At 40.4% G+C, this 17041-nt stretch overlaps 1 protein-coding gene across 1 annotated transcript in view; it reads left to right on the forward strand.

Annotated features, from left to right (window-relative positions):
• Positions 1-8970, forward strand: part of lto1 (LTO1 maturation factor of ABCE1) — a 21440-nt gene extending 12470 nt beyond the window's left edge. Inside the window, exons 3-7 of the mRNA XM_034876092.1 lie at positions 554-681; positions 5773-5878; positions 6261-6331; positions 6461-6578; positions 8532-8970. Coding sequence (XP_034731983.1) covers positions 623-681; positions 5773-5878; positions 6261-6331; positions 6461-6578; positions 8532-8603 — 426 coding nt within the window. The 5' untranslated portion in view covers positions 554-622 and the 3' untranslated portion in view covers positions 8604-8970. The remainder of the gene's footprint in view (positions 1-553; positions 682-5772; positions 5879-6260; positions 6332-6460; positions 6579-8531) is intronic.
• Positions 8971-17041: the final 8071 nt, after the last annotated feature.

Here is a 17041-nt window from a genome sequence, read left to right on the forward strand (position 1 = left end):
GTTAACACTAAACCAGCCTGCTTCTGTGTGAAAAAATGGCAGGATTCCTATGGAGGTGCGGTCTCTCGCCAGTAGCCTGTGTAAATTACCCGTAAGCCACGGCCCCTTTATCCCTCCCCTCAGGCTCCTCCTCCCTATGCCAAAACAGTGACAGAAAGTTGAAACTGAAAACAGTGACATTGTAAAAATCTTGACAGCGTAAAAGAAAAAAACTGTCACTGAAAAGACACGGACATCAAGAAAAAATTTACATTGACATTGAAAAACCTGTCATGATGCAAACAAATGTCAAAGTGAAATAATATCATAGGATTATGAGATTATTACTTTTTGATGTTTGTGTTTTATACTTCAGTTCAACAGTTTTCAATGCCAATATTTGTTGTTTCAATGCCAAATTTTATTTTCAATACCACAGGTTACTGTCACTGTTCTAGCTCCATACTATGTTCCCCTCCAGACAGGCAGGAGGCAGCACTGCTCTAACGGCGGAGGGAGCAGAGCTGGCTGCCTACTGGAAACAGCTAGAAACCATACAGTAAGCAGCTAGGAGGCTAGCGGTTAGCGGCAATAAACACTGTCGAAACTGTTTTTACAGCATAAGATTGGAAGTTAAGTGGAGATGGCTGGCGGCTCTGAAGAAGAAGATATATTTGAGAATATTCTACTGGCGGATGAAAGGTGAGTGTCTGAAATTTGGATGTTGTAATGTTACATGGATATCCGAATTAACGTAGCCCGTTGATATAGCCTGACATAACCTAATAACATAATGTTGGTAATTTGATATGTTTCTGGTTGTTCTCTGTAATTGTCAGACCAACAAGCCCTGACACCCGAGTCCTAGGACTTCGGTAAAGTTAGACATAAATTGGCAGATTTACAAGAGTCGCGAAGTAGGCGAAACGTTCATTACATAATCGGCAGCTCTATGTAATCGTAGTAAGGTAGACAACAAGCTACAACCAGGTTTTCATCCGAAAGAACCTTCTAACCTTCTGTACCGTTCTGCTTTCAGCTTAGCGTCTAGGGACCGTCTACAAAGTGCAAAACCAAAAGTGGATACAAAGATCAATTATAACTCCTTTACTGTTCTTGCTTTAATGATTCCAGAGTCACTCCAGACATCTAGGGTCTCCTTCTCAACATTCCGCGATTCCTCAAATAAAAACTGAGACCTTTATTTACTTGAACTGCACAAGGCACCAGGCTTGTTTTAAAAAAAAAGGCTTGTATTAACATATTTATTGCATTTGTTTGATAAGTACAATTGTTTTAAATAAACTGTAAATATACTGAAAAGCCATAGCATTCCAGTGTACAGAGCTAATTACTTTTTTTAAGAAACATTTGTAAAAATATCCCCGTAACAGCCATTAGGGCGACAGCAAACACAACCACTGTGTCAGTTTGAACCCTGTACTGGTTAATTATTTCAAATACAGGTACCACGGTATTACTGGTAGATAACAATAAGAGCATACAGTAGTTACACTGAGGGATTTTGGAAGAGCTAGGCTCAATAACAGTGAAGCTATAACATTCTTTCACCAATGAAAATATATTATAAATAAGTTGAGCCATCTTTTTTTATGGTGACAGTAAATGGCAACTTTTGTCATTTTTCTTTAAATCCACTTTCAGTTTTCCACCTTGTAGACGGTCCCAAGACGCTGGGTTGAAAGCAGAACCTCACAGGGATGGACTCGGGTTCCGCCAGGAATGGCTCCATTTCTCCTTTCTTGTGTTGTAAGAAAACATGTTTGTTATGGATTTATTTTTGATGAGTTTTCTCGTAACTTAAAAAAGATTGAAATCGCAATATTCATAATAAATATTGCAATATCGCATTTTGTCAATATGTGGAAGCCTACTGGTAGATTGAGCAAATTCACCCGCCAATGCACAAAATCATATATATATTTATACTTATATATATATACTTGTACGGTCTACGGCCACTGTGTTTTGATTTTTTGAATGATTTTGGCCCAACATGTCTACTACTGACAATAAAAGCGATGTATCGTCTAAAAAAATTCAGGAATTTACTGTGGGACTACTTTGCCTACAAAGCCATTCTCATTACAAACCCCATGACATAAAGAAGCCTGTATGCAAATGGTGAGATAAAACAGTGTTGTGCAAGAAAGGAAACACTTCAAATGTCGCCAAACACCTCACTGATGGACACCAAGTCCTCTCTAAGAAGTACAAAACACAACAGGTTAGCAAATAAGCTAGCTGGCTAGGCAGCTGATAGTGTGGCAATGAACTGCTAAACATAGTATGGGATGGGCAACGTTAGCGCATCAGTAGCTCAAGCCGCCAAACATGATAAGCGGCAAAACAAGCGAGGGAGGGAAAGCGCAGTAATGTTTTGGAATAGGTTGCGCCTTGAAAGGTCAGCGTTAACTTAGTTTATATCCTTGATGTTCCACTTCCGGGATTGCTCCAGTGCCGTAGGAAACTCAGCCAGATGCATGTATTTTATTTTTTAATCCGCTTTCTTTGTGTTAGAATTGTACATTCAGTGGGTTTCTGAGGACTAAGGTTAACTGCTCTCTGCAGGGTAAATCCAGACAGCTGCTAGATGATCAGGGTAGGTGATGCCGGTAACGCGTTACTCTAATCTGAACACTTTTTTCATTAACAAGTAATGTAACGCGTCACTATTTTCTAACCAGTTATCAGATTAAAGTAACTTTTGCAAGTCACTGTGCATTACTGCATTAGTTTTGTCATTTTCCTTAGTAAAAATATATATTTGTTCTTTCTTTTTGTGTCTTGGGGAGTGAAGTCACGTATGCAACAAGTCACCTTTTTTAGCATGAGGACAGTTCACGTGTACACCAAGCAGCAACACAAACGTAAATAATGGAGGAACGAGAGAGATGTGCGTTTTTCTAGCTGGAAATACAGTCACTATCTTGAGTTTGTGTCAGCTAAAGATGGCAATATTAAAGTCCACTGTACACTCTGTGCTGGAGGTGACAAAGCGCTATCTAGCTACAAAAAATCTAATAGTATGTCAAATTCGAAGAAACATTTGGAGTTGCAGCACTGCAGTCAAACATACAAACATACAAAGCAAGTCCCAGCACTCCCACCACCACCGCCCAGACAACAAAAGCCCGACTTTGGTGCAAAACAAGTAAGTGGGAGAGAGTTGAAGAAGTTGGTGGGGCAATATGTTGTAGAGGAAATGCTGCCCTTAAACACGGTTGACTCGCTCTCTTTCATGGCATTACAAACAAAATCCCAACTACTGTCAATGCTAAGCTGCCTCACAGTAAACCGGTTGTAATTTTTATGTTGAGGTAGCGGGGGTGTTGTCAGCACCTGCTGAATGTTAAATAAAGTAACTTGTAATCTAACTTTGTTACTTTTAAAATAAAGTAATCCTTAAAGGAACTAAGTTACTTTTTCAAAGTGCACTGTTCCCATCCCCGAATGCTATATGGAGTAGCCAAACCTTTCCTGAGCGTGCTTTGGAGAAGGATCTTGCAAAGTAAAACTAGTGGTAACCAGGGCAAATACAATTGGAACTTTGAGTGCAACGCACGGCGGCAATTCCCAGTGCGTGTCATCAAGGATAGCGCTGCGCCTTTTTGGGAGGCACCCCATAAGAAAACAATGGGAAGGCTTGCACTGGGGCCAGTCCCATACTTATGACAGCGGTTGTGTAAACCCGAATAGTTTTTGTCATAATTATGGAGAGAACTGCTAAATTGAGAATTCAAAAAAAGCTATAAGACAAATTCCATAGGGCCCTACATTAAGTCATTGCTAAAAGATAACTGGGGATTCAAAAATGTGACTGAGTTTCCAACAAAGCCACCTGACCACAACTGTAATTTAAAAAAATCTCAAAATTAAATTACAAAATAATTCCCAGTGGCTTGGGCCTCGTAGGGGGCAATTTAAGCCTGGTGGGCCACCAGATACTATACTTGGTAATGGTATCAAAATCACTTAATGTGAAGTTTAGGACCGATTCTCGATACACATCCATAATACTAACGACAGGTGAATTTGTAACCAATGTTTACAGTTTAAGTAGTCTGTATTCCGCTCGCCAAGCATCACCTAAAATCACTAACATCAAGCTAACCCCCTTCACTTTAATCAGCAACCAGGTGAAACTTGGCTTGGGTCCCAAGGAATTGTAGTATTTGTGCACTGACATTTAACTGTACACACACTGCACTGCCACATTCACAGCTTTAACCTTACTAATTAATATTCTCACCCACACACACACTGAACTGCACACCTACGCTTACAGCTAACTGCTCACTTCATACTCACTTTCATACATGTCCCCTGCCTTTTTTTTTTTCTCTCTCTCTCTCTCTCTCTCTCTCTCTCTCTCTCTTTCTCTTTCTCTTGTTGCCCACTGGCTTACAATATACACACATGAGCTGAGATATATTCCGTGTTTAAAAATTTAATTCCCAGATGCTTAGACCTGGCATTACATAAAAACAATTGAAAATCAGTATTGTCTGTCCTAGGGCCTCATTTATAAAACTCTGCATATTTTCTATTCTGAAAGATTTCGTGCACCAAAAAGTCAGAATTTTTAAAGGAATAACAACATTCTGATTTATAACAACATGTGCTGCACAGCTGTAGAGACTCTTCTTGTTATAAATACAAACGTGCGTTACGTTACACGGTCGTGCACGAGCCTCACACTCCTCCCAAGGGTGTCCCAAATGTATCCTAATTAGGTCCATATCTATCAAACAATCAATCGATGAATATTCCAGCCTTGTAAAGGAGCCCTCGATGACCAATCGTAAAACGGAAAAATGGGTAAAAAACACGATTCAGTGATTTTGAGATAGAGGTCCTCTTACTAAATCTTCGAGCAATGCCAAATCTGCCATGCTGTTGATTGGTTGCAATATACAGAACATTGGGAACTGTATTGCTATTTATTCATTGTCCCAATAGGTTAATTAAGTCCAATAAACAGGTAGTGGATTGAAGTCAGGGTAATTAACCCTTGTGTGGTGTTTATATTTTGTTACACAGTCAATGTTCACTGGTCCGGGGGATCCACCACATTATTAGGCTTTTTAAAATCAATACAGACACAACAATTTATGTAAAAATACTTGTATACTTTAGCTTAATTACCAATGATACATCATTTATGGTTCATATTTGCCATTTACCCCTATGAGATCACATTTATGATCAGACGATCATTTTTGTTTTTGTGAGAAAACAAGGAAATTCAATTATAAAAAAATTAATATTAGCAACAAGATTTTTGGTCACTATTGGTGCTTACTCCTAAGAACTTAATCTGTGATCTATCTAAATGATAGTGCTTGAAATTTAACAATTGTGTAACTTTGTGTGAGAATAGCAGGTGCAGAAATACAACATAGTTTCATAGCACCTACATTTAAATACACTTGGGTCGGAGGTGTACCATATTTAATATAAGTGATCTTTATTGTTCTTCACAGAAAGGCCAATGAGTTTGAGTTAGAAGAAAATAATGGCGTAATTTTTCTTTCAGCAAACATTAAAAACGGGGCCCCACAGACCCGAACACCACACAAGTGTTAAGTGGAGCAGTTGTTTCAGATGCCGGCTGTGCGCTCTGCATCCAGAATACTTTATCCATGTGACATTTAGTATTACCATCGGCGGTCACTAAAACACAGTCTACAAAGCCTTGGCAGTGTTACATACCATCACACAAAACTGTCTAGGAACAACCATTGAGAAAGGGTACGATTGTTTTTACAGGTTCCGAGGGGAGGGCTACCGAGAGGGATTTGATAAAGGGACCCGCCGAGGACTGCAGGACGGTCGCCGACATGGAACCGCTCACGGGGCAAAGCTCTCCACTGAGGTGAGTTAGCACAGGAACTCTTCTGCTTTATTCTGCCATATAGGGTTATTTGTAGTGGAGTACCTTAAAATTACCCATTTACCCATCACACCAGACTGTAGATGTGTCAGTGTACTGTTGATTATCTTTTGGTATAAGTACCATCTACACAGAACTGACATAATTCACCAGACATCCCTCTGTTTCCATAAGTCTGAACTTTAATAAGAACTAGTCACTATGACCTTCCTATGTATGTGACCATTAGGTTGAATACATGTTCAGTAAGACAGGGTAGGCACCCTGTGAAACCTATTTTATTGAAGAACAAATTGAGTCTTGTTGCTTTGAATGCATTGAGCCTCTCAAGATTGCTTACAGTCTTTCCTTCTCTGACCGACAGATTTCCTTCTATTATGGGTTTGCCATCACGTGGAAATGTCTCCTCAAACACAACACAAATGTCAAATCCGGGTATGGTCTCCTCAAACAAGATGATTGTCTTGCTTAACTTTTTATTTCTGCACTCTGCTGGATGACTTCATATTTTTAATGGTGAGAGTGTCCTAGCCGATAGTTTTCTCTGTATGTGTGTGCTGTCAGGAAGCGTATGAAAGCAGTGGAGGCTCTCCTGGGTTTGATCCAAAACTCCCCTCATGAAGATCCGCAGTCTGAAAAGCTACAGGAGCACATGGAGAGACTACGTGCCAAGTTCAGACAGGTACTTCATTTATTGGACATTGGTAATAGTAAAGGATGTCTCAAGTCAATCAGCAGCATCAGGATTAACCACTTTGGTCCATGTACGTCAGCTGTTAAATACACAGTGAAAACACTGGTTTTGTAACCTGCAGTTACCGGTAAGCAATGTTACACACAAGCACCTCAACACTAGCCACATCGCTGTTGTGCCAATACTGACGTTAAATCAAGCCCTCAAGTAGAATATTGCAATTATACAATAACGGTTACCAACAAAAAAAGTTAAAATCAAACTGTTTTCATATTGCGATGGTTTTTGCTCTCAAAATAAAAAAGCAACATACGATTTCTAGTTCCTCCCTGTTGAGTCAGGCTTTAGCAAACGCTATGTAGAAACTGAATAATTCCCGCAAATATAAACACCAAACTGCTTTGCTAGCTATATACTGTTACAACTAGGGATGTCACAAGAATCAATACCTATTTTCTTTATTTATTTATTTATTTATTTATTTTTTAATCACATGGGCGCCTTTAGCAACAATGCCAGTGCAGTATCGGTGCTGCGCCGCTTCCGGAGCTGATGGGGGCAGTATACGCTTCAGAGTGTTCCAGTCAATTAATTCAGAAGCGTTATCTCAAGACACTTTACAGATAGAGTAGGTCTTGACCACACTCTAATTTACAAAGACCCAACAATTCCAGTAAGTCCTCCAAGAGCGAGAACTTAGTGCGACATTAGTGCGGAAAGACTTTTTTGGAAGAAACCTCAGACAGACCATGATTAAGGTGCCACCCTAACCCAAGACAAACTGCTGGGTGTTAAAAACATAAGGGCTCTGGGGAATATGTTCCCAGAGCTAGGTTTGTCACAAACATTTCTGGGATATAGAGGCATATGAAAACGATTACAGCATAAAACCTGGTGCAGGCAGACCTGAGCCAGTTCTATAAGGGTTGGTAGATGAGTCTGATGACTATGAAGAGAAGCAGAGAAGAGAAGGGTACTGTGTCTGAAGCTATATAACCTCCCCCCGCCAGTCTGGACAAACGCTGCAACTCATCACTACCTAACTATAAGCTTTATCAAAGAGGAGAGTTTTATGTTTACTCCTAAATGTGGTGACGGTAGAAACTATGTCTGCTATAGGATTGGGTTCTGACACCTGCCGATGGTTTAAAAAATATCTTTAAGATATAACTCAGGCCGTCATGGTTGATGGGGTCATGTCTGAACCCTTACACTTGCCTAAAGGGGTACCACAGGGTTCAATACTTGGCCCTCTATTGTTCTCACTGTATATTAACACTATTGGTGATGATATCAGACATTGTAAATTCCATTTATACGTAGATGGCACAGTGATGTATTTGATTGCGCTAACAGCTGACCTGGCATTTATGCAATTGGGGTCTGATTTTAAAATACTACAGGGGTCACCTTTACAGCTTAAACTTGATTTAAATGCTAAGAAAACAAATTTTATGTTTTTCTCTTGATCTAAACTTTTAGTTAGAAACACTCTTGCAATTACTAGTTTGGATGGTACTCAAATCAAGCAAGTCCCTGCATATAAATACTTAGGTGTATTGTTAGATAAAGGCTCTCCTTTAAAAACATGTTATTGAATTAGGCAAAAAGTTAAAATTCAAGTTAGGGTTCCTTTACAGAAACAGGGCTGGTCTGTAATCTGTAAATAGAAAGCTATTTGTTCAGGCTACTTTTTATCAGTTTTAGATTACTGTGATATTATTTATATGTACGCTTCAGCTACCACATTAAGATCACTGGATGCCATTTAACATTGTGCACTCAGGTTTATCACGGGGGATAGTAACACTCATCCAGATATACCAACATGTGGGTTGGGCCCCTCTATCTGTGAGGCGAGAGCAACATGCTCTCTTGTTAGGGTCAGTATTAGCAGGGCACAAATTGCACACCAGCTATCCTTTGTGTGTTATTGTCCAGGTCTGCTCTATGCTGAGTGTCCCGGCTGACTTCAATGATTACCTCAAATCTTGCGAGGGGACTTCTTTCTGAACCCAGCCTGATTGGGAGGAGATGCTGAGACCACTCTGCGTCCTGGACAGAAGACGGCAAAGTCCTATCCTTGGATTGGTCTTCATTTGGATTATTTCAGGGTCTGCAGTGAGTGCGTCAGATTGACACTCCTCTTTGAGATTAGTTTTTGCTTCACTTTCTGGTGGGAATGTCAAACATGTAGGAAAGAATTTTGAAATCTAAGGATTCGACTGTGGCCACCGGAACGGTGTCTCACTAAGAAAGAAATGGTTGTTTCTTGTTTGACTCTGGAAAATGAGTTGATCTTTTGCAGTAATGTTGAAGCAACTAAATTGAAACTGAACAAAGACAGCAGCAAAAGACACAAACAAAAAATCTTAGAACACACTTTACTTTTTGGTGTCCTAAATATGTATTCTTTTACTGAAATACGGTGACTAAATGTTAGAAGCAACTCATGAAAGTAACTAACTCATGAAAGTAACAGACTGAATGACCAAACTGAATTTCCCCAAGAGGGATTAATAAAGTATATCTTCTCATATTCTCAAGTCATTTTCACTTTGTGCTTCTTGTAATCCATTACAGCACTATTGGCCAACCTCTCATATGGAGACACGGATGCCTGCCAGAGCCCCCACTGCTGTGTTTGGCCCCTGGTGGCCTCAAAGACTTTGAAGGCAGTTTGTTATGCTGTGAAGAACTATATTGTGTTCAATATACTTCAAACACTGGTCAAACTGTACAGTGCAAAATGAAAAGACAGTGTTCATTAAGGCAGTGTTAGCGTGTAAGACAGTGATAGCGTATAACTCTGGACCTGGATGGAAAAACTGATCCTTGGACATTCTACAGACTATGTAAGCAGTGAGCCGCTAGAGGGCGGTGCTGTCACTTAGTGATTACACCATATTCAAAATTTCTGGACCTTATTCCTACACACGCACACATACATACACACACATTTTGCGATATTTTCAGTGGCAATACTGTATTGATACACAGGCGCCAAGTGTCAATCTTTTATGACATGTGTTGGTCAGTTTTTCTGCTTGACGATCCCATTTTGCAGCAATGAAATTGAAGTGATATGAACAACCAGAGAAATGTATCTTTTTAGATAAAACAGGTGTTGACAAAGTTTTCTTTTCCTTTTCATCATTTGAAATTAAGAACAGTTAGAAGTTGGAAGAAAGGTTATAAATTGCAATATATCACCCATATCTATATTATATACATATATTATAATATTTAAATTATATGTATATATACTATATATATATATATATTTATATAACGACTCTAAACGTTTAGCTGTGTAATGGCTGATTTAGCGAGCGAGTGGGGGGTTGTTGACACTTCTATTACGCAGCTGGTACAAAATCAGAAGAATACAGTCAACCGAGGGTGAAGAAGAATAAGGGTGATTCACAAGACAGTGATGTAAATTTCTTACTGGAAAGACAACTAGATTTATAGAACTTCTGTTGGTAAGGGTTGACGTCCTTTCTCTGGTAACCTTGCCCCATAGAAATGACACCTACTAAGGAAAGCTCATTGTGAGACTGGCTCTAGTGGCTGGAATTCTCCACCAAGGCTGAATTTTGGGAACGAGACTTCAGAAACAGTATTAGGGGACCACTAAGGTCTACATAAAAGCACCCAAAGAGCACCATGTCATGGGACCTGTAATTTAAAAGCTGTTCATTTATTTGATCTGCTGCACTTTGGATTATTAGACTGAGATTAAAAAGGATGTCTATAGAATGTTTGTTGGGTTTAAGCTGTAGATCCTCTTGTCTTTGCTGTCCCGCAGAAGGGTCTAATTATGTGTGAATAAAGTGCTTTCCTCTAAGGTCTATATAAAAGAGACTTCAGATACAGTATTAGGGGACTTCAGATACAGTATTAGGGGACCACTAAGGTCTATATGAAAGAGGTTTCAGATACAGTATTAGGGACCACTAAGGTCTTTATAAAAGAGACTTCAGATACAGTATTATGGGACAGTAAGGTCTCTATAAAAGACACTTCAGATACAGTATTAGGGGACCACTAAGGCCTATATAAAAGAGACTTCAGATACAGTATTAGGGGACCACTAAAGTCTATGTAAAAGAGACTTCAGATACAGTATTAGGGGACCACTAAGGTCTATGTAAAAAAGACTGCAGATACAGTATTAGGGGACCACTAAGGTCTATATAAAAGAGACTTCAGATACAGTATTGCTCAAATTTGGGTAAGTATAAATATAGGCCAATTGATACATTATTATTTTAAAACTATTATCTATATATAATATTATGCACATATCAATTGGATGTTCACTCTGTAGGTCTAGCCTGTTGAAGTACAGCATGGGGACTGTCATAAAGAAATGGTCCAACCTAAAATGGAAATAATCCTGTAAACTTCATCAAGAAGAAACACAGAGAGGATGATGAGAGCATGTACTCTTTTGTACACAATGTATACCTGCTGCTGTTGGTCCACACACACGCACGCACGCACGCACACACGCACACAAAATCATCATCATCATCATCATCATCATCATCATAAACAACAACAACAACAACAGCAGCATCAGGAGGCACCAGAGGGGACTAAAGGGACCTTTTCAGCCTTTGTCAGTCAGCCTGCTTTCTATTCCATGTCCAAAGTCACACAGACAATAACCCAACAGGACTGTGTGTGTTGTGTGTGTGTGTTTGGGGTACAGTAGCAGCTGGTTTATGCAGTGTCAGGCAGCAGGTGAATGCTGTCTTCCAGCCGACAGCTTCTGAAGGTAAACAGAAAAGCGAACGGGGGGGGCAAATGCGAGGCTGCATTCAGATGAGTGTTTAGTTCAACTTGTACCCTCTTAAAGTCAAAAATAAATAAAAATCAAAGCCAGAGGCCAAATGAGTAATTATCAAATGAAGAATCCAAAGAACCACAAAAGGAATGGATTGGTTGTAGCTGCAGTAAAGTGGAGGAGAGAGAAGGAAGAGGAGGAGGAATTATTATCATAGAAAGAAGGAAAGGAGGAGAAAAGGAGGTGAGGAGAACAGGAGAAAGCAGAGGAGGAAGAGCAGGAGGGAGAGAAGGAGGGACGGAGCTCTTTGAGAGAATGTAGAGGAATTTGGGGAGCAGGTGGTGAGTGGTGACATAAAAAGCAGTGGTGACAAATGCTGCTGAGCGGGGCGGCCGGCCGGCTAGCCGACAGCAGAGGAGCCTCTGAATCAAATGGTGGCCTCGGATTTCACAAGAAGGAGGAAGGGCCAGCAGAGACACACACACACACACACACACACACACACACAGAAAGAACATCCAACTGGATGATATTTTTATGCAAAGAGACCACAGGTCATATTTATATGGTTTGTTTCATAATTATTAATAAATATAAAAATTGTAAATCTCAAAGTCACGGTTGGGGAAGCCAGTTATAACATTGCAGTTGTCTGTAATGCAGTAATGTAAAGCCTTACCGTTGATGACTCAGTAATCACGTTACAGTTACTCATCAAATAATTATTGCATTACTCGCATTACGGGTTATAATGGGAGGAGAGAATAATAAATTTAATCTAAGCTAGTTGCTAAAGACCGCCGGACCCTGAGACGCTGATGGAAAGAGCATGGTGCCAAGTAGCCAAGACTGTATTTAAAATAAGTGAAGGGTCAGAGATAAGTGGGCTTGTGGCAGCATACATACTAAACAAAATGTAGGCTGTTTGGACAGTGGAAGCGCCGTCTTTACATACTAGGCAAAATACAGATGATGAGGAGCGGACAGCCGCCATTGGCCTACTTCTTGAAAAGGTTTGTGCTGTGTTCACAACTTTGTTGTCAGCTCTTATTAGCCCTCATGTTGTCCTTGGGTCAAATTTGAGGGTTCACACATTCCTGTTCACACTGCTATGAGAATGTGGACACATTGTCCAGACCACCTCCAATTGTGGTTTTGGTTATCAGATCTCAATGTGTCCTGAGAATGTTTTCACCTGTACTTAGAGCTGTCCACTTGTGATCACACCTCACACCTTGTAGCCCTCCCTCACAAATTGGAAAGGGTCTCTTTATTAAAGTTTGCTTTATTTTCTGGGGCTTTTCATGGACGGTGACAGGAAAGGGGGAAGAGAGCGGGAACGACACATAGCAAAGGGCCACAGGTTGGATTCAAACCTGGGCCACTGCAAAGGACCTACATGGAGTGCACACAATGGGTGAGCTTTTGCCTCAAGGTTGCCTTCTTATAAAGCTTTGTAGCCTTTGTATTTGTAGTTCTTGGTATGCCATTATAGTTATGTTATGTTATGTAATTATTAGTAATTTAAATGATTTATAGCCTCATGGTATTGTCATTTATGAATACTTGTGTATGGTTTGATAGTGGTCCAAAGATATTGCATAAATGAGCAAAAGAAGAGCAAACAATCAGCATCCTCAATCCCAGAGTTCTCTAAGTGCAGCACCCCCCTGCAGAATGGATCCTGGAAATACTTGCCTCTGTCTTTGATGTGGTCTGCTCAGTAATGGCTCCCCCTACTCTCAAACCACTTACACTTACCTGTGTAGGACCAGAAAAGTTTATCACATGTAAAATAAGTGTAAGTTGGTTCAGTGAGGAGCTACCGGCTTTCCCGTTTTAATGCAAACTGCCATGTCACGCAAAGTCACCAGCCAGTGTCAGCCTAGGAACGGATTTCCCTTCACTTTGACACTACTGCTCCATAAACTGTCGGGGGCCTCCATTACTGCACATACCAATGTAGATTTTAAAACTGCTCCTGGAAAACCATTTCAACTTGAACCTAATTTCCCTCATGTTGGCCATTTTCTCAATTTGTTATTATTATAAGAAGAAGAAGAAGAATGAGAAGACATACTTTAATGATCCACGGGGACATCGCATATTTACACTCTATTATTACAAACACACTGTCCCAAAACACACCCCCACACACACACACACACACACACACACACACACACACACACACACACACACACACAACTAGGACCTATAAATGCACTAACGGAGAGATGTTGAGATAACACCTAACAGTAGTCTGTCTGCAGATATCTGCAAATGTCCCAGTATTTTGTACTTAATACATCTAAGCCGATATTGCATTATCATCCTTTTTTTGTGAATGCACCAAAAGTCAACCCTAACCCTAGAGTATCACCTGTAGGGTTGACTTTTGGTGTTTTCACAAAAAAAAGTTCACAATGACATTATAGACAAATGATCACCAATGATGTCTACAGGTTTTGGACATGGAGTGGAGTCAGTGCATATGTGAGTTCAAGGTGGTCTTTGGGAAGAAACTGTTCTTGACTCTGTTGGTCCGTGCTCTGATGCACCTGTAGCGCCTTCCTGAGGGCAACAGGTCAAACAGATCAGAGCCGGGGTGGGAGCTGTCCTTGATGATGTTCTGTGCTCTGCTGAGGCAGCGGGAGGTGTAGATGTCCATCAGGGAGGGGAGAGGGCAGCCAATGATCTTTTGTGCTGACCTTACAACCCTCTGCAGCCTCTCCCTGTCTGCCACGGTGCAGCTGCCGTATAATACTGTGATGCAGTAGGTCAGCAGGCTCTTGATGGATGAGCGATGGTGTTTGTATACAAAAAAACGTATATGTTCAATAACAAGTCTAAAACAAGACACCTGCTTAGTCTTTCAGCTAGAATTGCAAGCAGCAGAGTTTGATAGGCACCAGACTGAAATCTATTCTGTTTTGAATGTGTGGTAAACGGTTTTAGGAGCAGTGTGTTAGCATATGAACAAAGTGCTGTAAATCCACAGTGTTGGGCAGGTTGTGGTTAAAGCCATAGGATAAGTGTGTAGAGTTTTGAAAACTGTTTTAGCAATTAAAACGAACCAGAGTCTTGTCCACATGAATTGCTACTGTGCAGACTGGAGTTAGAGTTTTGCACATGTGACTCCAGTTCTGCCCGCTGCGGCAATAAAAAAAAACTGTAATGGGAACAACTAACAGTCTGTTAAATTCAGAAAATTACATGTCTTTACTGTAATGCAGCCTTTAAAGCCAGTAAAGGAAACAACACGTGTCATTTCACAATATTACAATATCCAAAATTAAGACATATATATTGATGCGGATATAATATCCATATGTTACCCAGCCTTACACCGTTATATTTATTACATGTCAGAGGAGCATCCACATGATTTTGAAGCTGTTTTTTTTTAAGGTAAACAAATTACATAATGCTGCTTTTATAGGCTGAACAAAGTAATAATAATAATTATTTAATAAAATAAATAATTTATATTCACTATATTTACTTCATACATTTAGTTTCAAATGTGTTTTACTTGAATTAGCGGATTACATAGGAGAATATGTACTGTAGTGTGTATGTCTGTGTGTGTGTGTGTGTGTGTGTGTGTGTGTGTGTGTGTGTGGGGGGGGGGGGGGGGGGGGGGTCTTTGTCTGTTGCTTGTTGAGCTGGCGCTGGCAGGCCTGTGGGAAAGGATTAGACTTTCACGCCGTTTCCTCCACACTAAAGCCCCATCAAAGACATTCCTTGCATAACAAATCAATGAGTACTGTCTCACACTCACACACACACAAACACACATACACACAAACTGTTAATCATTAGCCAAACAATAACTTTCAAGATTCAGACAGAACTGTCCTGTTTTCTCCTTTAGGAAGGAAGGAGAGAAGGAGAAAATTAGCAGAATTTACATACGTAGCAGTGGATGGTAAAATGAACATGAAATCATCTCCAGCTATAGTACTGTATGTGTGTCTTAGTTTGTGATGTTTGCGAGTGCTCTTATACCCAAACTCAAGGCAGTGTTTCTGCTCTATACATTTTTTCAGCGGCAGCCCACCACTGCTATGTAACGGCTGATTTACCATTGAAACTCACATGCACACACGGGTCCTGGAATATGACAGCTATGAGGGCTTGGAAAATAGTGTTATGGGCACTGAATTTAATATTTACTGTTAATCTGACCCCAGAACCTGTCCGTCTGCCTCACTTCCTGCTGCACATTGTATTCACTGTTCAGGCAACTGTTTAAAATGTTTTCCAGGTTAGTGGGGATACAAACCACTCAAAACCAACATGAAAAAACTTAGTAATGTTCCCTGAGAATTTAGTTTTGTTGCTAAACTGTAAAAATTTATGATGATGTTAAATCACCTGATTCATGCATCCTAATAGTTCCGTATGTACTACAAAGTCAGAAACACTTTTCTGCTCTTAACTGTGCTTCTGATTTGTGTATCACTAAATCACTTGTAGACACAGTCCTGTCCAACTTCTATCTGTGGACATGTTGCTACCAGTTGATAACAGCGTAATGCGTTGATATCAACTGGTATTGCTAACAATGGCTAACCTGGCTTGCGCTTAAGAAAACAATAACAATCTGACTTATAAATGGAATGCTTTCAACTTGCGTGTGATGTCATTCCCAGCTCCGAGTTCCGTGGTAACTGGAACGCACGATGAGGTGCCGTCTATGGCAACGTTATTGGTCATATTTTGGCACAATGTTTATGTGAATGGACTCAGCCATATTTTCTTTGTGAATAATTCAGTGAGTAATACAGTCCAATTGCTTTAATTTAGGCTTGTGAAGCGGTTTTAATGTCATCATAACCTGACTGGCCAAGAAAAAGCAAAGGCTGAGTTGTTTGTGTCAGGGCTGGCCGAGGGCTGAGGCAGGAACAGGATTTCTGGACCCTAAATGCAAGAACAACGACAAGCAGGTTCAGGTGTATCAGTTATTTAAACAGAAAGTCTAAATTTTACATACGGATGATGAGCAAGACACCAAACAAGAGAGGAAAAGCAAATAAAGATTAATCCAAAGCAACTGGAAGACTATGACATGACAAGGACAGGACAGAACAGAAGACATTAAATACTATTGAAATCAAGAGCAGGATCGGTGATTCCCCCAGTATTTTTTCTCTCTCTACTAACATGTTTAAAGAAGAAAAGAAAACTAGAACTTCACGCAGTTTCAACGGGGTCCAAGCCACCCCTCGCCAGTCGTCCCCGGCGACCCGGGGAGCGCACAAAAGCGGAACCCAAAGCGAACTACAGAAGCTTCGCTCGGTCATGAATTGCGCACACAATTACGTAGCAAAATTCTTCATACAATATGTTGTCGTGGCCATCTGGAGATGCTACACACCGGGTTTTGTGCAGATCTGTCTTCATTGTAGCGCCACCTGCTGGTCAACGTGTGTAATATTTGGTAGGTCTGGTCGGCTACCCACTGTACGTCTACCCTGTGAATTTCAAGTAATTCGCTTTAGTGGAAGTGGTTAATCTGAACGTTGGCCCATAGACCACGCCCACTTGAACCAATCAGTACCCCACTGTAAGACACCTCAAGAGTGGGCCTAGTTGGTAGCCATCAAATTTTGTATAATACGGATGAGCGGTTCATGAGATATAAACTTGT

Source organism: Etheostoma cragini, chromosome 1 (assembly GCF_013103735.1).
Source record: "Etheostoma cragini isolate CJK2018 chromosome 1, CSU_Ecrag_1.0, whole genome shotgun sequence".
Classification (NCBI taxonomy): domain Eukaryota; kingdom Metazoa; phylum Chordata; class Actinopteri; order Perciformes; family Percidae; genus Etheostoma; species Etheostoma cragini.